The 23,124-nt window shown below is 40.4% G+C and overlaps 1 protein-coding gene across 3 annotated transcripts in view; it reads right to left on the reverse strand.

Annotated features, from left to right (window-relative positions):
• Window positions 1-14,989, reverse strand: part of etv1 (ETS variant transcription factor 1) — a 28,359-nt gene extending 13,370 nt beyond the window's left edge. For 2 of the 3 annotated variants that reach the window (XM_030102046.1, XM_030102045.1), the window contains exons 1-2: window positions 12,524-12,664; window positions 7,512-7,565 (exon numbers count right to left, since the gene is read on the reverse strand). In XM_030102046.1, coding sequence (XP_029957906.1) covers window positions 7,512-7,565; window positions 12,524-12,584 — 115 coding nt within the window. In that variant the 5' untranslated portion in view covers window positions 12,585-12,664. Of the gene's footprint in view, window positions 1-7,511; window positions 7,566-12,523; window positions 12,665-13,299; window positions 13,348-13,694; window positions 13,786-14,366; window positions 14,475-14,760 lie in introns of those variants that run through there. The other variant, XM_030102044.1, reaches the window with a different exon arrangement.
• Between the last annotated feature and the right edge of the window lie 8,135 nt (window positions 14,990-23,124).

The following is a 23,124-nucleotide window of genomic DNA, read 5'->3' on the forward strand; positions in this document are numbered from 1 at the left end:
CAACATCCCAACTTCAAATCTCATTTGTCGGGAATTCTTTCTTGCTGCTGAAATATGACAATGGCAAAAAAACTGCGAGTGCGGCGAGCTGCTTTCAGCTGGTTGTCAATACGCTGCAGACGACAACAACAGGGCTCATTGATCCGAGGAGGAGGGGGGGAGGGGGATGGGGAGGGGTGTGGCGCTCTCTCTCTCTCCCCACATCGAGCTTCTGAGAGGCCGTTAAGTGCCTGATCAGTCCTGATTAACATCCCATCATCTCCAGTCATGATCAACGCTAATCCGATTGACCGGGCCTCGGACTGAACCCTCAGGCGGTCCGAACGGAGTCAGGAACTGCCACGGCGAGCGGCGGCGAGGCCGGCGCACAGCGCACCATCACGGGATTGACCAGTCGGTCTGTAGTTATGAATCGAGAGCAGACGTCCATTAACTCTCCGGGCCGTTTGTTTGAAAGCATTTGGGTTTTTCATTTGCACAAAAACGGAACTACAAAGTCACCAAAAGTGAAAACATCTGAAAACTCCGACAAATTTCAAAAACCTCTGTCGTTATGATTAAATATAGGTGAAAGACGGAGTTTACCATCACAATGCAGTCTCTTTTTCCACGAGCACCGACTCCTGTCAACTCGCCTTGGTGATTCAGCCGTTCCGTAACGTATTTGTTCCTCACGCTAGATACTCATTTACATCTAGGCGAACTAAGTCGAAGTGACGTCGGCAGCCGACCGGCCGCTGATTGGCCAGGGCGATGCCACTAGAGTCAGGAGAGCACATCAGCATCAACCCGGCCATTTTTAAAACACGCCTGTGATGACAATGGATGCTTCAGGCCTCCCAGTCAATATTTTCCTTTATTTTACTTATGGGATTATCTTCCATTCATTCCTGGATTCAAGAAAAAGCTAAATTAACTTGCTTTTTCAACCTGTCTGAGTAAATTCACTCAAACAGGTTGAATTAACTTTAAATGCATTTGTGAAAAGGACAATTATTTCAAAAATGCTATTTAGAGTTAAATTCAAAACAACAAGACATCATGAAGTTAATCAATTATCAAAACATTGAGACCAGCTGAAAGCGACAGGATTATTTCTCTTTTACTCTATTTGAGACGTATACCTTAAAGTTTCCAAACTTTCAAAGAGCATAAGTTATAAAAGTGATTTATTTCTTAATTAAATAATATGATGCTTAATTTAACATTGTTTATAGTGCTTCTTTAAAAAAGATTTGTATTAATGTCTTCTATTTTATTCTATTTTTCTTCAACTAATACTGCAATAGACTAAAATCTATGGAATTATTTCTCTTTTACTTCCTCAGAGGGCCACATGCCTTCAAATGAGTAAATTTTCAGAGAACATATGAAAAAAAAAATCATATTTAAAATACATTTTTCAAGTGATATTACATAAACGGTCTTCAACATGCTTATGTATTTAAGAAAGCGCATTTGTAAACTGTTATTTCAATTACAACTTAAAGAAGTTTTTTTTTTAATTAGTGGTTTATGAATAGGTGATTTTAACCTTTTGTAACATTATTTAAGTTTTTTTTATTTTTCCCCCCCCCCCATTATCTGTGGGATATTTTCTTTTTCTCCATGAGAGCAACAAATGGCTTTGAGTTTAGTTTTAAATTGATACGAGTGGCTGTTTTTCCAAAGACTTGTATATGAAGGGAGGCAAAGAGATCAGTCCATTAGCCTCCAGCGTGACTCCGTATTGACTCGTTCGATGGGTGAAGAGACTCAAATCTGGATTATTTTCCTTTTCTAATCCAGCCACAGGCGGGAGGCTCCGGGGAGCTGTGGGTCGTTCTGGAGGGGTTTTTCTCACGGCTGACTGACAGCCGCCGTACGAGCAGGGGTCGATCTGCCAACACCCCACCCGGCGCACAGCCGAGGCCCCCCCACCCCCACCCAGCCAAGGGGGGGTGGGGGGGCAGGACACGCGGGACCCCGGCATGACAGACCTCAGGGGTTGTTTCGCAGCCCCTCGAGGGGGCCTGACCTTTCCGGGTCATCGATCGGAGGTCAAACAGACACTTCCTGAGGGGAGACCTTTGACGACAGCGACACGGATGAGCCTTGTTAGGAGTCAAAACAACACCTCGCCTCGGCCTGTCCGGCTCTACTCCGACGCCACTCCGACCACCATTCGGCGGCCATGTCTCCCTCCACTCCGAGTTCAGGGGTCCGTCATCGCAGCACGCTGCGATCAACTGCAAGAGCCACAGCAGCCATCAACAATAGCCGCACGCGGGCTGCAGCTCAGAGCCTTAATTTAGAAATGGAAATGTCACAATAGATTTCGTCAGTGGGGTGCCAAGGTACACAAATCAATAGCGAGGGCATCGCCTCTGACGAAAACAGAGACTTCCTTTTTAGTCCAGAATGTCATGCCCATCACTGCTTGATTGCTCTCATTATCTACATATTGATTAACCGAGGCGGTAGGCTGTTTAAAAGAAGAAGCAGTTAGAACAATTACTGGCTCTATTTTCAATGCAAATGTTTTTTTTTTGTTTTTTTTTTCCATTTTCCCTGCACTTGACTTAAACCTCTCTGCAATTTTCTTTGGTATTTGCAGCACAGATTGAATAAAAATGTAGGAAAACAAGCATTTATGATTTTTTTTTTCGCCCCGCATTTTGGTCTAATAATTGAATTTGCTTGCCAACGCTTTGGCTGCGCCATTTAAAAAAAGTCTTGGCCTCCATTGTCGTGCTGCTCCCAGGTACAAATTGTGTGTTTTGGCAGATCCGAAGCCGACGTTTGGCAGATATTTCTCCAGTCCATTCATAAAAAAATACAGGTCTTTTGGCACCAGCGAAAAACCCTCCATTCCATTTTCACCTACTGTAGGTGCTCGCCTTTGCTGCTAAATGATGGAGGCTCGGATCTGCTGGTAACGTGTGGCCTCATTTTACACCTCCGCTCCTCCTTCGTTCCCTGCTAAGTTATGCTAATGGTAAGCATCTGTGTTAGAGTTGGAGACAAAGAAATTTTCTCCTTTCTCCTCCTTCAGCCCGAGGACACTTTCGCTCCGAGGCCGCTCACATGCTGCTTCGGCGCCGCGCTGATGGAGAGTGCGAAGTTGACATTGAGGGCAAAAAGTGCCACCGCTTCCCCGAGAGGCACCATGATGCACACGAAAAACGCAAGAAAACAACAACAACAACAAAAAATCACACTGTTTTGACTCATTCTACTTTGTCTCTAATTTGTTTTTAAACCTGAACAGAATCGCTGCAGTTTAACTCCACTACTGATCAAAGTTAAGAAACCACCCTGAAAAATGAAGTGAAAGTGAACACCTTTCACGTTCTTATTTTCCACCAATAAGCATGAAACATGTTTTTTGTGCGTTTTGTTTGGCTCAGTTCTCTCAAAACAACGATTTTCAGATGATTAACTGCATTCAATGAGTAACACGGGACATTTCATGAGTCTAAAGCTGGAAATTTCAAACCCTTAGCTAGCTAGCCTAATTAGCAAAACAGCTAAAATAGGTTTTAGTTTATTCTAACAATCTTACAATCATGATTATTTTCTGACAATCTACTAAATAAAACGTTGGAACAATGACTGTTCTGCATTTAAGCTAAATATCTTATCATTCATGATAAAAACATCATTAATAAAGGAGTTTAATTCTTTTTGAAGCATAATTTCCTGTGAAAGCCGTCCAATGTAGTATTAAATTGGACATATCTTTTGTATTTTAAGAAAATATTTTGAGATGATCTTGAAATGATCTGTGATGCTTCATTTTCTATGCTAATGTAGCCAATTTCCCATTACAGCAGGTAATTATACTTAACGTTAAATTCATAGAAGTACAGCTGATGTGTAGTAAAACCTTAAGAATGATTGAGTGGTAAGTTTTAGGACTGAAATGACCACTTTACATAAAAATAATCAGGCTGCTCTAGGGGCTAGAATGCCAAGTTAGCTGGTGAGCTAATAGCTTAGCAATTTCAGAGATTTTTTTTAGATGTTTCAAGTAAATTTAAGAGTTCTTGATATGTTGAAATGACTTAAAATGAGCACAACAGTAAATACTGAGCAGAATAACTGTTTTAACCTGAAATAAAACAGTTTGCATTGAATATCTCACAAACTAAACTTAATGCGCCTTTACTGTATGTTAGTGTAATTTCTTTTTAGACCATAATGAATTAAACTTTTTTTTTAAATATCTATCAGTATTTTTTTTATAAATGCTCCTCAAAGATAAAAAAGGACCCTTTGGGCATCAGTGGACGACAGTGTGAGTCGCTTTAGTGAAACTTGAAGACAAGTTCACGTATTTGTGCGTTGAAATTAAAGTTAAAATGCTCTAAGCTGTTCCTACAGAAGGCATTAGAACAACACTGATTTGCTTTTGGTCTTTAGAAGAGAAGAAATAAATAAACCCTCTTGTGAAGTCTGAGCCGCTCCACCTTCGCTCCCCTGGTCTCGTCTGCTGAGGTATAAGTTCTCGTAGTTTCGGGCACCTTCTCCACCACCGTCCCCCTCTCCTCTCTTCTTCCACCTCTCGGCTCAGTGAAACCCATATGGGAGAGCTGCCGGCTGGGATGCCTGCTCGAGCGCCCAACCACGGTGCCCACGGTGCCCTCAACCCCCCCGCCATCTGTTAGTGCCCCTCCAGTCTGCTGCGGCTTTGCCAACAGGACATTTCAGATGGTCAGCAGTCTCCTGCCACCACGGCCAGCCACCCCGGCTACCTCTGAAGGACAACGGGACGGTCCTGGTGACCTCTGCTTTTCCCAACCAAACACCAAACACCACCTTCCGCGGTCTGACGCCGATTCCATTGGACTCACCAGCTCATACAGCTGCTTGTGCTGATAAAAATAGGCTTGTTTCACACTCTGACTCAAGGTGAGGCTGAAAAAATATAGCTGTGAATTAAGAAAATAAATATCTCCAGAGGATACCAGTTTAATTTTACTGCACGATTAGTGTTAGAGGATTTTGCACCTACAATTATTAGGTCCAAAAGTGTGAAAACGTCAAAAATGCCAACTTTTTTCACTTTTTTGGAGCCACAGTGAATCAAAAATATTGTCAAAAGGCGGGTTTTGAGAGGAGACGTCGGACTTATTTAATGCACAGATGAAACCCTACATAAAAAAAAAAACAACAACCCCGTTTTACTCAGCATAATGTCAACAGGAGCCATACATTCTTTTTTAATCAATCCAAAACCAATCTTTATAATAAATTCAACAGATGTTTTCTTTTTGCTTCACATCACAGATCCCTAACGTCTGCCTGAGGAGAAGTGTGATAGTGACATGAAACTGGATAAATATCAAGTGATACGAAGTCAAATTTGCTGCTCTAATGGCATTTTGGATTTTATATTAACTGCCTAGCACAGGCAGGGTGAGCGTTTTGGCTGAAATGCCCAAAATGTCCATTTCATTTAACGTTTTCTTTTGATCTACAGCAAGATGGAATATTTACTGGCCGATTCTACGAGGAGATGCAATAAATCTAATGCCTTAAATGTATTTTAAACACCTGAAACCTCTAAGATTACTATTAAAACAATCAACAGACATGCAATTTAGCATAAAAAATAGACAATTATTCATATAAATGTCTACATTAATGGTAAAAATAAGCTTTTTTTCACATGTTTTCCACTACCTACAAGAAAGTCGGGTTTTCTGAGATTTGCTAGAGTCTTTCACCTGATAAATATATATGTCTTCTCTCCATTATTGTCTGAACTACTCGTGCGAAAATGCTGGATTTTCCTCTTTCATCCTGTAGTTTTAGCCGTTTAAATTCAACCAAATTGAACTAATTAGCTGTGTAGGAAATAATCTATCCTAATTATTTGATACCTGCTGTCAGAAACGCAAAAATCAAGCAAAAATAAAATATCAAAAACATCTCATTTGCTCATGAAATGTTGCTGGTGGACACTGAAGACGTATATGTGATGAGAAAAAAAACAAACAAAAAACAGTGAAGAGAAAGAGCGATGTGAATTAGAAGAACAATCCCAAAACATAAAGACGTCACATTATTGCGTCCTGCATGTTCGCCCAACATCCTGCAGTCATAGATAACAACCGCTTCACAAGCAGACGACTAGACAAAACAGAGGCGAGAAAAATTGAACCAAACTGACCTCTCACAAGAATTAAGACTAACCCGAAACTTGAAACACAATAATTAACTCTAAAATTCACACAACTGACTCTAAACTTCACTCTAAACACATAATTAGCTCTAAACTTGCACAAATTCTGAACAGTGTTCACTCCATGACTTTAGGTTTAAATTGTTTTCAACAGAATTCCTTCAATGAACAAGTTATTTTTGAATATGTTGTTAAATCAAGATTAGAAAACGGGACAAGTTGGATTATTCCACGTTCACCACGGTAAAAAAAAAAACGTACGATTATCTCATCGGCTCCCATTAAATCAAAATACCAGACATTTTCTTTTAGTTTCAAAACATTTTCTTTTTAAATCTTTGAAGCTGAATCCTAACTTCTGCTTTTTCTTCACCTCTGCCTCCAGGTTAAAGGGCATCGAGGACATCGAGGACCTGCAGCTTCTCTCTTTCTCTCTCTCTCTCTTTTTTTTCTCAGTTTCGGTGCATTTTGGCTCCTCTGAAAGACATGTGCTTGCTCTGAGTCCCACTGAGCTCCACTCACTCAATTTCTGTCCCCACCTTGGCACTACTTCCTCCAGGAACGGACCAAGTGCCAAGTCACCAGTCACAACGTGTGCAAAAAACCACCAGGCACAACCAGGTGAAGACGCGCCTTATCTGCACCGCCACTCGCAACTCAGAGCAGAGGACGTCTTCAAACTTTTAGGAACTACTTTGGAAACCAAATCTCTTCGTTTTAGGCAGAAAAAAAAAAGGGAGGACAAAAACAAGCTGTGTTTTCTTTCATGCAGTAAAATCCCCAGTGAGGATTAGGCCAACCACGTAGTAGTAACTAATATTACGCCGCCAGATTTAGAAAAATGTAACCACACTGGATGGTTGGCACAAAAAGCACTTCTGAGGAAAGGTCGGGGAGGAACACTTTTTTAAAGATTTTATTTTAAAAAAAATTGGGAAAAACAGCCATCAATTGACAAGCGGGGAGTTAAAAATATCACTTCAACTGCCTTAAAAAGAAGAGAGAGAAAAAAATCAGCCACAATATTTTGATGTCTCCTTATGCAAATAAGTCACAGTGCAATAATATCTCAGAGGCTCGTGAGGGGGAGACAGATTGGGAGGGAGAGACCCCCTCCCTCCCTCTCATCCACCCATGCACCTGTCTGCAGACCCGCAAGACTGCTGCAGCCCTCCAGAGAGCACCGTGCAAGCAAGAGGTGAGGCTACCGAGAGACATGGAAAAACACACACACACACACACACACACACACACACACTCACAAGTACAAACACAGCGAGCGAAGAGAACAGAAACACCACAGATGTTCACACACAAAAGGAATAAAGGGTCTCTTACTCACAGTTTTCAGTCTGGAAGTCTGGAACAAACTGCTCGTCATTGTCGGGAACTTGAGCTGAAACACACGAGCAGGGACGAAGAAGAAGAAGAAAAAGAAGAAGAGAGGAGGTGATTGTTTTTGATGTTGATGGACAACACAGTGTTTATAACCCCCCCTTCTCCAAACCCCCCCCCCCCCCCCCCAACCATCCTGTAGCGAGCAGTCTCCGGGGACGTTGGTTTGCCCCATCGCAGCGTTGCTCGCCTCTGCTGTCAGTCCAAGAACACGAAAAATGTGTTTTACAAGAAAAAAAAAAAAAAAAAAAGGCAAAAAGATCTGGTTAGGTTTTTACTTTTTCTTCCATTTTGTTTGTAATGTTTCATTGTGAATACCTGAGAGGTTAAAACAGGACAGTGGGCTGCGCTGTTTTATGAGTTTACGTCTCATATATAAAGCAACATTATCACTATTATGCAGCCCGTTTTACATGATAAAGGATTAACTAACTGATCCTGGATTATTAAAAAGACTTAGTTATAATGAGTAGACATATTTGTATACATTTATGTATTTCTGTCAGGATCACACACACTCATATAACATGGAGTTGCAAAATGCAAAATGCAAAAAAAAAAAAGTAAATAAAAAAAGAAGAATTTCTATTCAAGAAAAATAATTTTGAGATATAATTTAGTTTTTCATGGTTTCAAAGCAAACAAAAATATATAAAAATTGAAAAAATATATCAGATTATCTGGAATAAAATCCTAATCTATGGAAAATTGAACTTCAAACTATTAAATTATGGGTAAAAATGTTTTGACGCATCTCTAAAAGGCATGAAAAACACTGATTTCAATGTAATAAATACTATTACTTTTGATTATTAATACATTTAAATGTTTTCTTATTTTAAATTCTGTACACTTCATTTTATCTTTCATTTAACAAGGAAAACCATCAATATAAAAACCTCTTTTGCAGGTATTTTCTGAACAAAATGAGCAACAGCATGTTAATGTGTTTCAGGAAACACGAGAAAACATGAATCAAACTCGTGTTTAATATCATTATTTCCTTTACTGTTGGTTAAATCCGCTTTCTGTGATATCAAATCAGGAAAAAAAGTGAAAAATACCAAAATGTGACACAATCAATGTTGTGATCAGTGATTTTATATTTTTTTAAAGTAATCAAAGCAGTGAAGTTTTGGACCAAACTGCAGCCTGACAGAGACCCTGCTCTTCTTCAGGTGACCGTCCACCTCCTGAGTCCACTTCCTGAGGTCGCCTCGTCCATTGACTGCCCGGCCGCCTCGCTTCCCGCCTGTTGCCAGCAGCCAAACACCCATTGTTAAGAGTATCTAATTGGCTTCCTCCCTACTGGTGGATCCACCTGTACCTGCCGAGCCGGGTCTGTCGCAGCCCTTTCCAAAGCCTCACCTGCGCCTCAAAACGCCCCAGCACTCGCGGCTAATGCTCAGATAATGAAGCCCGCGCCTCTCCGGCCCCAATTACTTATATCGACTTATATTTACAGCTCTCCACGATCCCCATCAGGTTCCACTCTCGCCAGCAAATGGCACCAAAAAAAAAAAAAAAAAAAAAAAGGTTTAAATGTGTCATTAGCACATCTATTTATACACAAAATGAGGTGGATCCTCATTATCACGAGATCAGTAGCGTGCCTTGACATGTCTGGAGATCATCATCAAAAAAAAAAAAAAAGAGAGAAGAAGGATGATGATTTTCCATTTTTGTCACTCCTGATGTGGTCAGGGTTGTTTTGTTCTTCCTCGCAAGAGGTGTGAATTGAGGGGAGTAAACAATTAACAGACGAGGAGGAGAAATGTCTGCGTATTTACAGGAAAAATGTCAGGCGGGTGAAGAGAGCAAACAAAGGCATGGAGGGGAATGGAGTGTAATGCAGCGAAAGCTTTCCGTTGTCTTTAGAATGCACTTCGCTTGAAATCAGACTGGAAACAAAAGAGCAGTTTGATGTTTTATGAGGAGCTGCGTTCACCAAAGCGTGAATCTTTAAGGAATACAAGAGCTGAATGCTTTTTAAAAAACCTTGCCATCAAATTCTGAATAATATGTGCTAAATACAATACTCCTTACAGGACAAGTCAGATCCTCAGCAATAACTCAGAAAGTTGTGGTGAAATATAAAAACACAACACAGAAATGCACAATCTGAACCCGCCAATACGACACAACACTGACAAACGCAGGTCAGAGGCAGCTTTCTGCACAAACTTCAACACACAGACGACAAATGGGAATAAATCAGATTTTCAAGAAATACAAATTCGTTGTTTTGACATTTTTATTTGCATGTTTGGTTCTTTGTATACGAACTGTGTGTAGTATGAGTAAAGAATTAGGCTTCATTCAGTTACGAAGAGCTTTTTTTTAAGACCGTACTTTAAATTTAGCTGTATCTCTACATTGAAATTCCTAAAATTTTGGCTCCAGCCTGCTTCTTTTAACCCTTTACTGGACAAATGACCATATTGTCTTACAGATGTATAACTCTGGTTTGATGAAAATCATAGGATACAGGCTCGAATGCTCACGCTAAACACCGAGATATGATATTGTGTAATTTTTGTGTAATCTTAATATTGTGAAACTGTCAGGCTCACTCGTGTTTTCCCCCACTCTTTTCTAGTGATCTAGAAGGAAATCTGTCAAACCCAGATGACTATGAGTGCTGGAGATGGTTGAATATATGTAGTGTTGGTCAGTTTGTGATGTAAAACGTATATAATGTGCTGATTTCAAAGTGTTAAGGGCCTTTTCCCACGGAGGGATTTCAATTTCTGATGGTTTTATAGAGGTGAAAGGGTCACAGGAGAGCACGTTTATGAACACGTGATTTTTAAAGACAAGTCCTCACATGATAAGTTGAGTTCAAACCTTGGAAAGTCCTCAATGCCAAAGTAACACAACAATGAAAAACGCAGGTCAAAAGCAGGTTTTCTTTTCTTTTTGTTTTGTTTTTTTTGTACAAACTTGGAAAGCGACAGAGATGAGAAATGGGGGAGTACAAAAAAAAAAGAAAAGAAAAAAAGGAAAGCAGCAGTGTTTCTGCGTCTAAAAGGAAGTAGAGGATGGATGAGTCACCGGCCTCAGACTGTGAATGAGCCAGCTGATCTCTGCAACAAAACTCCTGTGGAGAACGGCAGAGCTGGAAATCTGCCGCCATTCACAAAAAAAATTGGAAGAAAAAAAAAAACTACAAGGACACGGACAGGATAAAAAAAGAAAGGTTGGAAAAAAAAAAAAAACACACGAGGTCGGAAACTATCAGAGCAGCTTGTGGCTTCATTTTAAGCAAATTTCCTCTTTTGCCTGCACTGATTTCCAAGACAAATGAAGTTATCTACACCAGAATTTAACAGATAAATCAGCGAGCTAACAAAGTTAAATAAAAAAAAGAAACTTAATTAAATCCTGAGAAATGTAAAAAGTTTTTTTTTTTCTTCTTTTTTTAACCCTGGATCTAACTGAGCCTTAAAAGTGGCTGCAGAAGGAGGACAGGAGTGGTTTCAGGGGTCAGATATTCCCCTGTCATTGACAAACCTCCGACCTCTCAGTCTCAGCAGTCGGAAATTCAGTCTGTCGCTCATAATTCGTCCTCTTGTTCCAATTACCTGAACCAATAAATCTCAGAAGGGAGAAGGTATTTCTTTTGGTCCTAATGGACAGGAAGTCATTCATTAAATCTACAATCCTGAAGCGTACATCGATCCACGACAGGCAGAAATGTAATCTTTAACAGTAATACCTTATCAGCCGCCGTCTCTTTTCTCACTTATGATGCTGAAATATTAAAATCATGTCTTATTCTTTTACACACCCTGCGGTGCGCGTGTGTGTGAGTGTGAGTGTGTGTGTGTGTGTGTGTGTGTGTGTGTGTGTGTGTGTGTGCCGCGACGCCTCCCCACACCTCGCTGCTCCTGCTCAGGAGTCGGCTCAACTCCTCCAATCTCAGTTTCAAAGAAGACTTCTCATTTTTTAAGAGCTCTGGATTGCACTGCGAGCGCTTTCAAATGTGTTAAAGAATAGATAAGGGCCCATAAATGATTGAGTCTTTTTTTTCCCCCTCTCTCTCTCTCTATGTGAAGGGGCCCAAAGTGAAAATTTCTCTCCACACTTTTAGAGTGGATGTATTAGGACTCAATCTTTTGTTGAAAAAAAAAAAAAAAAAAAGGAAAGTATTAAAGTTGATTCAGTTATATTGCGCACTTTAGAGTTCCGCTTTACGACTGAAATGATGGCTTTACGATGAGAGCGCCGGCTAAAGATGACATGGAGTGTTTTACTGCTGCAAAAGCACAAAGAAAACCAACAAAAAAACCCTGTAAAAATCACAAACTGCCACATGTTGGACTTCAATAAAACTAGAATAAAAGCAAATATTAAAGCCTCAGTGATCTGCATGCATTTCCTTCTTTATGCGTTTAATTCATCCAAATGTCAACTCAACACACAACTAAGGCAAATTTCCAGTTTTATATATTTGAATGCAATCTTTAACAATCCTTTAACAAAACTTCATTTTTTGTTTTATTTTTTAAGTTAAATCGTTTTTAACTGTTTGAGAAATACAGTTTTTTTCCTCAGTAAAGCAAATGAGTGCAGCGAAGACACTCTTCTTTTCTTCTTTGTAACAAAACAACCAAAAAATACAATTTTTAAGAACACTTTCTCAGAGAAAAACACACATTTCTTTCAGTTTTCTCATGCAAATGACTTCAAACGACTTTTCACAACATTTTTTTTAAATGCATTTCGAATTCCAACTTTCCACTCTGCTTGAAAAAAGCAGTTCAAAAACCTTTCAAATAAACTAAACTCTGGACTTTATACATGAAAGTCGTGCTGATTAAACAACTTTCTGGTTTCATGCAGCTTTGAGGCGATTTACAGCTCAGTGAGACTCAAACAGGAGAAGTCAAGACGTCCGACATGCACCATGCACGTGAAAACACAACGAAAACACAACGAACGAGAATCCACACTGACCAAAACTTCGGTGCTGCAGACACGGTGGGAAAAGGACGCTCGCGCTTAAATCCTGAAGCATCACGTCTCAGTTAGACCACAGTGAGCATGTCTTGCCATCAGAGAGGAGAAAAATAATGAAACAGCAAAAAAAAAAAAAAAAAAAAATGGATGGATGCTTTTAAAAAAAATGTTGCTCTGAGAGTTTGGAAGTTTGTGAGGTAAAAAAAAAATCATAGATCCATTTCTCTCTGTCTCTTTTTTTTTTTTCCTGCAGCCGTGGAATGAAATGGAAGAAGAGAAGGTAGATGGTACAGCTGGAGAAGATAGAGAGGTGTGCTGAGAGGTAGCAGAGAGAGAGAGAGAGAGAGAGGGAGAGAGAGAGAGAGGGAGGGGGGAGAGGGAGAGCTGGTAGGCTACAGCAGAGTGCTGGTGGAGGTGGAGGTAGTGGTGGCGGCTGGCGTGCAGCGCGTTAGCTCCTGCCAAAAGCAGAAGAGACAGTGAGCGTCGGAGAGCCTTCTCCTGGTAATTTGTGATGACACTCTCTGGGTAGAGCCTCCTCGGTCTCCCTCAAGACCCCTCGCTCACAGTCTCTAATGTATGCATGACACACAAGGTGCCTCTTCCACACAGGCTTTTAATTGGACTGCGACGCTAGGCATGTAACTCCAGGCAGCTTTTTTTTTTCTCCCCCCACCACCTCCTCCTCCTCCTCCTCCTCCTCCTCCTCCTCCACAACCTCCTATCCATTTTTACCCATCTCTCCACCTTTTTTTCTTCAATTTTAAAGCACTCACCTTCTGCCAGCCAAGTCTCCTGCAGCTGACTGAGGTCCTGGAAAAGCTCTGAATGAAAGAAGTGGGGAGAGAAAACCAAAGCAGAGGTTTGAAAGCAGTTTAAAAAAAAAAGGGAAGGAAAGAAAGAAAGAAAGAAACACAGTCAAAGCCCAGGAGAAGCATCAGAAACAACTGACTTCATTATGGCTGCCATTGGAGCTCAGTGGGCATGTGTGCAGCTAATAACAAGTCAATTTGTGTCTCTGACCACTGACAGAGGCTTGTGAGGATCATCACAGGCCGCTGTGCTGTAATTGAGATTCTGTAGTTAGCAGCACAGGTGGCCACAAACCAATTGAATTTTGCTAAATGTTTAGGAGCCGTGAAATTAACTTCTCCCTCTGTCCTGCGCCTACCTTCAGTGTCCAGCGCCAGGTCGGACTTAATGAATTTTCTCTTTCTGTCATTCGCTGGCCTCTCGCAGCTCGTTGTCTTTTCTAGCAGCTTCTGCAAAAAGCAAAGAAAAAAAAAGAGAGAGAGCGAGAAACCAGAAATCAATGTTTTTAACTCACTGGAGCAGTAATTCTGTTGTTGACTGCTGCACACGTGAAACAGCAAATGAATGAGCCACTCATTGATGCCTCACACACTTCTAAAGCCTGACCCATGCAAAGAGGAAAAGGGGGGGGGGCTGTGCTTTCACATATCAGACATAATTAACAAGTGGTAACATGGTGCATAAGCAATAACACGGTGTAAAGTGGGGAGCAACTTGTTTGGCTGTTTATCTTTGATGATTAGATGAAACTTAAATGGTCCCTGAGGGAGAAATGAGCCTTGGCAGCAGTAGAGACAAAGACAGGGATTAGAACAAACAGAGAGAATTAAAAAAAAAAAAAGGAGAACAGATCTGCTCAATAAGAGAAGACATTAGAGATGATGGAGGAGACAGACAAACAAGCACGAGGCACCTTCATCCTCTTCATCCTCATCAGTGAGGAGAGTTGGAAAGTGGGAGACATCACAAACTGATTCAGTCTGAACTTTTTTTCCTTTTTTTTTTTTTTTTTGAGGCAGGTTTCACTCACCTTAGAGGTACAGTGAGGCACTTGCTGGTCGTGAAATCCATTCATCCTGCTCAGCTGTGGCTTCAACTGAAGAGGAATCAGCCTCGTGCGCTCTGCTGTCCCGTTTCCCTTCAATAAAACAAATGCGCACAAAGTTCAAAGATTCACAAGTTCCGGACCGCAGACCTGATAAAAATAATAAATGCGCGGTGGGGAGCCAGTGTGTGTTGGTTTTAGCCTGAAAAGATCGATTAAACACACATGAATGTCGTAAAGTTGAGTTTAAGCAATCCGCACATTTCGTGCGTAAAGGCGGAGCGCGCAGAACTGAACAGCGCGCCAAAAGCTTTCTAGTAGAATTAACTAAAGAAGCAGGATTTTTTTTTAATATATATTAAAAAGTGCATGAATTTACCTTCGGATCTCCCTCCACTTCCTCTTGGTTCCGCTTGCAGAGAGCCCGAGCGCGGCTGCAGGAGCTCCACGGTCCCGGCTGCTGCCTGCGCTTCTCCCCGCTCACTGTCGCTGCCTCGCGGCTGCCTGGCATCGCCTCGCGGGGCCTCCCATGGAAACAAGCCGCACTCCGCTTCCTATTGGTTGTCAATGCCTTTCACTGGATCAGATTGCTGGCAGTCAATCACGCGCGGCTGCAGGCTGCACGAGCGGCCGGAGTCAATGACAACATTGTCATCACGCGCTTATCCTCCAATACTTTTTCTTTTTTTTTTTTTGTTTTTTTTTTTTTACTCAACTTAGTTTGGACTTTTGTACATTTTTGAAAAAAAATTCTGAACCAAACTTCACTGTTTAATCTTGCTTATGTAATTAGGTTTAAACACACACGCAAACTGCACCTGCACCCCCTCCCTCCCCCTCCCCCTCCTTCACACACACGGTCCAGTCTTCCTCCTCCTCTCCGGTTTTCCCTTGCATACAGTGCGTACACACACACACGCACGCACACACACAAACACAGCACTACTCACTCCTTTCCCGGTCAAGTTTGTGTCCATGGTGACGGTGTTTTGAAGAGCCTCCAGAGGGACTGGCGCGCGCGCCAGCTCTTCCCTCTCCTGTAAGGGATACATTGTTGAGCGCGCCGCAGACCTGCACGAGGCGCTGACCTGGAAGTAAAGAGCAGGTCAGCGCGCGAAGCCAAGCCAAGGACAGACAGCCGCTGCAAAACTGAACAAGCTGCACAAGACGAACCTGCCCAGCGGACAGCCTGAAGCCAGCGTGTTAGAGTCAGCCGGTTATTCCATGAAGTATTCCTCCTGTCTGGAGCGTTTCCACCCAGAGGAGGGAAGAAGCAGCTGAAGAACGGAAAGAGAAATGAGATTGTTAGAGGGGGGGCAGAAAAAAACAAACAAGGTAAAAGATAATGACACAGAGATCAAAAGAAAAGGAGCAAAAACAGCTGAAATTTCTAGAAACCTCAAGAAAAACAGTGGAATTAAGTGAGATCAGATCAGACTATGATATAAAAACAAGAAACCCCGTTGGGGGAGAAACACACAGCAGCAGGGATATTTCCAGTCGTTCAGGAAAAAGCCAACTGAAAATATCCAAGAATGAAACTGTCATTCTGAAACTGCAACATAAATGCAGTTTTTGTTTTAAAAGTTAAAAAGAAAAGTACTTTGTATCCAGAATGTCTGCTTAGGCCATGGTGAACGCAGCTGCAGATCCCTGAGAAGATTAGAGGGGTTTCACCACATCCCCCTTTCAGGCTTTTAACTTTATTTCCCCTCTGCCCCCATCATTTTTAATCCTTTACACACGGTTGTGTAAGGATGTTTCAGTATTTTAAAGTCAGTGTAAAAAAAGTGTACATGTTAAAATGTGCTGAAAAGCATCACAGTGAGCAAAATAATGCATTTTTTTAAATAACTACTTCAAAAAGAGTTTAAATTACATCAGTTTCTCATTGGAAATCTGCAATTGGCTACAAATAACTTTTTATTTTAAAAGCATCCGTCTGTAATAACGTATTATTCACCAAATTGTATTCTAAATACAACTTATTCTGTCATCTGTATGAAAATCTGCACTAGTATTATGTGTACACGTTAAAAATCATCAATTAAGTGAACTGATTGAAAAGGAAAGATGCTCGAAAAGAGCAAAACGGGCAAAATAATGCAAGAAGCGGCAAGTACGTATTTCAGTGTTTAGCATCACTAATTTACAGTGCGTTAACAGGATTTTCAATGCATGGTTATTACTTGAAAAGTAACAGAGAGAAAACTCTGAAAAAGTCAGTTTTTGGTGGGTTTTTTTTGGGAATGGAGTGTGATATGGACAGAGTGGAACAATAATGGCTCTAAGATGAGAATCACCCTTATTTGGTGTGATCTTTTCCAATTTGTAAATATATTTGGTGAAAGGGCTTCACTGTCCCCATGCACCTGTTACATCCACAAACTAATCACTAGAAAGCTGCTGTGCAAAAACAAGTACTCTGTTCTTTCTGTCTTGTGGGCTGAAATGTGAAGCTCATGTCAGTATTTTGCATGTTCTCCCTGTGCCTGTGGGGGTTTTCCCTGTTTTCCAGTACAACACCACGTTTGTGTTTGTGGCTCATTTATGACTCCAGGTGTGAATTTGGCAGTGTTTGTCCTGTGATGGACTGGTGAGCTGTAAAGAGGACTCCAGCAACATTAAATAGGACGAATGGATTGTTAGCTGCAGGAATCAAACAGAAGAGTGGTGTAAACAGATCAGGGATCAGTGGACATTCAGCACACATGACCTTACCTCAGCTGGAGAAGAAATTTGCCAAAAACATCATTAAAGTATATATTATGCATCGATTTTCTTTCATTTTTCATGATACCTTCACAATCTTTAAGCATTCATTATTCCCACATGTAATTTTCAATTAAAAGACTCTCTTTCTCTATCGTCATTATGAAAGATGATTTTGGAGGATTTTCCATCAGATCTGAAGCTACTGGGGAACGTAGTCATATTTTCCTTTAAGATGTGGACTGGCAGTGTATTTGTGAAGAAAATTTACAGGATTTTAATGGAAAATCCCACTTTAAAACTCAGTAAGAGCTCCACAGGTAAGAAAAGTTCCAGGTGTTTGTGAGTTGTTTTAAAACAGGTATTTTTTTTCACGGGTCCAGAACAGGTAGAGTGTGAAGGCAGCCGGTCCAGCAGTCAGGAGCCGTGACGCCGCTGCCACGGCGCATCCAGGCAGGCGGGCAGCTGAAGTGGATCTGAAGTGAAGCTGTTTGTCAATCCTACTGAAGGAGGAGCGCAGGTCAAGTGCAGGCCTGCACCTCTCTGACAGGGAGTAACCTGGGTCAAAGGTCACTCTGAGGAAGGGGGGGGGGGGTGTTTGATGCCGTCACCAGGCACAACTTTCGTTTACATTTCAGGTGAAAACGCAACATTGCTGCAAACGCAAAAAGAAAAAAGGCTAAAGCTCTCTAGGAAATGTGTAAATGAAAAATATCTGAAATGGCGAAACTTGCTGGAATGAAATGGAATGAAAAATTAAAAGGTTACATGAAAAACATCCAAGATGGCTAAAATTGCGAGAACTGCAGGACAAAAACATTTGAAAAAAAGGCAGAAAATGGCAACATTTGCTAAAAAAAAGCTAAAAACGGAGAGGAGAAAAATAAACTCAAAAACTTGGATACCTCCAAGAAAATGTGCTTAAAATGGTAATACATAACCAAACTGAAAAAAAAAAAAAATCATAAATTGCCGAAAGTGGTTAAAACGCATTACATTTGTAAAACAATTTAAACCACAAAACAACCTGAAAAGGGAAATATGCAGAAATGCCAAAAAATATCAAATCAGTTGAAACAGTCAAAAATCATGAAGACGTTTTTAAATGAGGTGAGAAAGTCCCTAAACTGCACCGACGAAGCTTCAGTGTCACATAAGACAGAGCAGACACAGACAGCATATCAAACAACAAATGCTTTTATTTGTTTCCATCACTTTTTTCGGTCAACACTGGCAGGCATAAATTGTCTTTAGGCAAGAAGAAACGCGTGTGAGATCCAGAGTGAAGCGGTAAGCAGAAAAATAAATAATACTGTGTACAAAAATACAACCTCACTGTACAAATGCGGCACCGTACAAAGCAAAAGAGAGACGGGAGACCCCTCGGACGTCGGTCTCCGCTCGGCTTATGGCACTTCTTAAAAAGACCCAAACAGTCACGCCGAAAGTGAAGCTGAGGAAACATGCAGGAGTGCAGAACGTCGGTCGGAGTGATTTACAGGCTGAATAGAAACGTCAGGAGTCACATCTCCGTCAAAGAGAAGAAGTGTTCACAGAAAGATTCACTACCACTAAGTGAATCTCGAATTATTCTACATTCTACTATTCTTTTGAAGTAAATTCCCATTCGCAATTAATTTTTAAGAGTGAGTTCCAGCCGATGCGTGTGGATCTCACTGCAGGTTCCTGTGAATGAGCGTGAGACGTGGCCAACATGATCACAATCGATCACCTCCTCTGTTCTCCATTCATGTGATTAGGGTTAGGGTTAGGGCCAAAGCCCCGTTTACACGATAACGATTCAAGTGAAAACGTTTCGCTTTCAGAGACGTTTTACTTTGAAAGGTCAACTTTTGAAAACAAGGTCTGTTTACACAGAAACACACGCTGCTGACAACAATACGCTATAAACATTAACGAAGGCGAGTAAACAGACGTCCGTATGGGAATCATTGCACTTTCGAGAAGTTGCGTTTTCAGTGACTCGAATCACCGCTGTCATATAAAAGGACCACCGAAACATAACAAATATTTTCCGTTTTTACTTTAAAGGAATACTCTGAAGATTTTGGACCCACACCCTATCTCTATCATTTTCAAAGTGAGATAAACTCATAAATACCTTTTTGTGTCTCTGCGTCCACTGGCTGGATCCCAGCTGTTAGCATCGTAGTTAGCTTAGCTCAGCTGCTGGAGCTGAAGAGGAAACAGAGCTGGACTGACGAAAGTGGACAAAATACTCCTTCCAGTGGTCCAGGGGATGGCGTATTAGCACGTGAAGTAAATCCGAATGGTTTTAAAACATTTTAAAAGACGTGTTTTCTTTTCAATCCTTTAAAATAACGTGTTGATACACACAGACCTGCGCATGCGCAGTGCTCCGCGGAAGGATATACCGGAGCACAGCAGTAGAAGCATAGACTCAGCCACTTTGCGCCGGTATATCCTTCCACGGAGCACCATGCTTGTGCAGATCTGTTTGCATCAAAACGTTATTTTAACGGATTGAAAAGAAAACGCGTCTTTTAAAATGTTTTATAACCATTCGGATTTATTTCACGTGCTAATACGCCATCCCCTGGACCACTGGAAGGAGTATTTTGTCCACTTTTGTCAGTCCGGCTCTGTTTCCTCTTCACCTCCAGCAGTTGAGCTAAGCTAACTACGATGCTAACAGCTGGGATCCAGCCACTGGACGCAGAGACACATAAAGGTATTTATGAACTTATCTCACTTTGTAAATGATAGGGATAGGGCGTGGGTCCAAAATCTTCGGAGTATTCCTTTAAAATGTCAACGTTTTAAACAAGGCCGAAGAATGACGGAGACATCCGAGTCCTCAAAACTGTTAAAATATTACATATTTTTAACTTGGGCATTCACAAATGCCGAGGTTTTACTTTTGAAGATTTTTCAGTATTCTGGGACAACTAACAAATAAGTTTTTACCCAAATTATTCTCTGCAGTGAGTCAGATGTATGGCTGAATGATTAATTGCATTTGCAATAATGTTGCTATATGATAAAACGCGATTTGCCAATCGAAACGTGCGCGATTAAAATGTGGTCACGTGACACAAACGGAAGCGGTAACCTGAAATGCAGTCACCAAGAGATACAGTAGGTGGCAGTATGCACCTAAGTTGTTGGTCGCCACCCGCCATTGTTCCAAAGAAGAAGAAGAAGAAACAGAAGCGAGAGAAGCGCCGTGACGGATTCACCATCATCCACTGCCCTTTGCTTTGCGCAGTGGCCTCTGGCTCCTCAGAAACTACTGAGACATTAGTCCCGAAGAGGAACAGCACATCAGTTGTGTGGGATTATTTCGGATTTAAAAAATGATGCAGCGCAACGTCAAGTGTTGAGCAGAGCGTGTCGTGCCACCATTGCCACAACGAGAGGGAACAACAAATTTGTTCCAACACTTGAAAAACTATCTGTGCCTCTTATGACGCCTGCAAAGCGAAAATGCCGAGCTCCAGTACCGTTACACACTGGTTTGGTTTATTTTTTTGCCTAATTTAAAAGTGCATTTGTTTTTTATTTAAAACTTTATTCTGATTCTACAAAATATTTTCAAACTGAGTCAAATTCTCTGCTTCAGTTATGTAAAATGTTACTACTGCTTTGGGAGCAGTGAGATAGATGCCTATTTTATATATTTTTTGTCAATATGGTGGATTTTGCACATTTTTTTACAAAGTGCTTGTTCTTATGTTTCTTGGAGCATTTAAATAAAAATCCCATTTATTTAAAGTTGTAAATCTTATAATTTTATTGATACAAATGGAAAGAACATTTTACACTAAACAGATTTCGTGTTGTGTTGGTCATATTTAAAACAATCATTTATGGCTTATTTGGGGGGAAAAGAAGATAAAATAGTAAAATAGCATTTTAAATCGCAATCGCAATATTAGGGAAAAAAAATCGCAATTAGATTATTTTTCCAAATCGTTCAGCCCTAGTCAGATGTCTTCTTCATTCATTCACATCGGATCTGAGTCTAGGAGGTGATTTTGACCATGATTGATAAATCTGTGCTAATCCAGCATTCAATTTCAGCGAAAGTCATTATAAAAGTAGTCTGACAAAGAAAAAGGCACATAAAATACTGAAAGTCACTGAAAGTTCATTGATTTGTCTTTCATATTTACACTTTTTTAGTTGTGACAATTATGTTCTCATTTAAATAAAACACAATACGATCCAATGTTAATCCAATTTGGACTGCATGATGGTTTTTCTACTCATAAACTTAATTTTACTTTGTTTGAATCCATGTGAATTCCTTAAAATCTTTAAAAAAGTTTTAATAAATATTTACGTTTCAGTTCGTGATGTTATGTATATGATATATACATACATATGTATAAGATATATATTTTAAATGCCCATTTTTAACATCGTTTAAACAGATATACAATATTTGTAGAATACATGTGAGATAAGACCAATACACTTAAAAAAACATGTTTTCATAAGCATGTCTGTTTTATATATAATCAAATATGTGCATTAAAATAAATTTCTGTTGATGTTAATATGTGTAATAATTTTATTGAAACTGTAAATTCTTCTATGCAGTTTACATTGTGAATAATATAAATTTTCAGCCCTTTTAGTTCTTTGCTTAATAATTTGAGCACATATCTGACATAAAAAAATCAGCAGTTTGAAATATATAAAGAGATCAGATGTTTTTTTCTGTCTTTGTGAACCAGACATGATCATAGCAGACTTTTTTGTTTCTATACTGTATAATAAGTAGATAAATTCTGTGACACGCCCATGTAGATGATAAACATTTTTTCAATAACATGTATTTTATTCACTCATTAAACTTGTTTTTCAGTCTTTTTCTGTTTGTTTTTTAGCATTTATATCTAACTTTACCCTTCTGTCTGTGCATTGAAAATATTCTTGTGTCGACATGGATTTACATATAAATGCAAAAAGTATATATCTGTGAAATCCTTCTGCTTGACCTTGTTCTATTTGATTGAGATCTGACTCCACAGTAACAGAGTTAGTCTGAAATAAGTACGAAGCCCGTCGTTCATCTGTGTGACAAGATAAGTAAGATGGACCATTTTTCGAAGGTCCACTCCGGGCACGAGGCCTGTGTCATGAAAAGTGTACCTATTTGACGGGATTGATTTTCAGTATCGATTCTTTAAATCACGCTTGTGCTATATATATGCCAATAGTCATTTTGTATTTAGACTTTCACTGGTTAATGTACGCCTGTATGCGCAGCGGACTGTAAACACTCAGCGCTCGACATGGGAACGAATCAATGAGCGCGGGAGGTCAGAGAGCTTCTTGCGGCTGCCGCCATACGGCTGTCGCACCCACGTACAGTTTGGCTGTAAACAGTAGTAAAGACTTCCATCAGGATCTCATAGAAATGCAGACATCTTCATCAATAAGTGGTGATATGCGTAGAAACCGAGCAATGCAAATTCCAAACAAGAAGGTAGAAGAAAAATTAACAACCACCTCAAAACGGATCAATTTCCATAAGTGTCAAAACAGATCTCGGTCACTCATGCAACAGAAAGTGTGCACACAGTTGGTAAAACTGTCTGGAAATCTTCTCGTGCGACATAAAAACAAAGAGTGTCATGCATTTTTTATGGACGATCAATAATCATTCCTAATCTTTCCACTGGCGGAGCACGGCAGAACGTTCCTCTGAGGGAAGGCGGATCCGAGCGTCTGGCTCGGCGGCGCTTCGTGAGAGAAGCGGGGAAAGAAACGCTGAGCAAAGACACTTCGCTTCTCGGCTGCAGACTCCAGATATGTCGCCAGCTGCGGCCTCCTTCACTGCCCATCATGCATCACCAGTATGCAAATACAAAAAATAATATTAACAATATATATATTTATATATAGATTAGAAAACATCAATAGCAGCAAAATGTGAATAAATAAATAAATAGAATATCACTGGAAAAAACAAAAAACAAAAACCACACATTCATTGGTGGGTTTGTTCCACGTGGCACAGAGCACAAGAGCAAAAAAT

Source organism: Salarias fasciatus, chromosome 11 (assembly GCF_902148845.1).
Source record: "Salarias fasciatus chromosome 11, fSalaFa1.1, whole genome shotgun sequence".
In the NCBI taxonomy this organism is placed as follows: Eukaryota; Metazoa; Chordata; class Actinopteri; order Blenniiformes; family Blenniidae; genus Salarias; species Salarias fasciatus.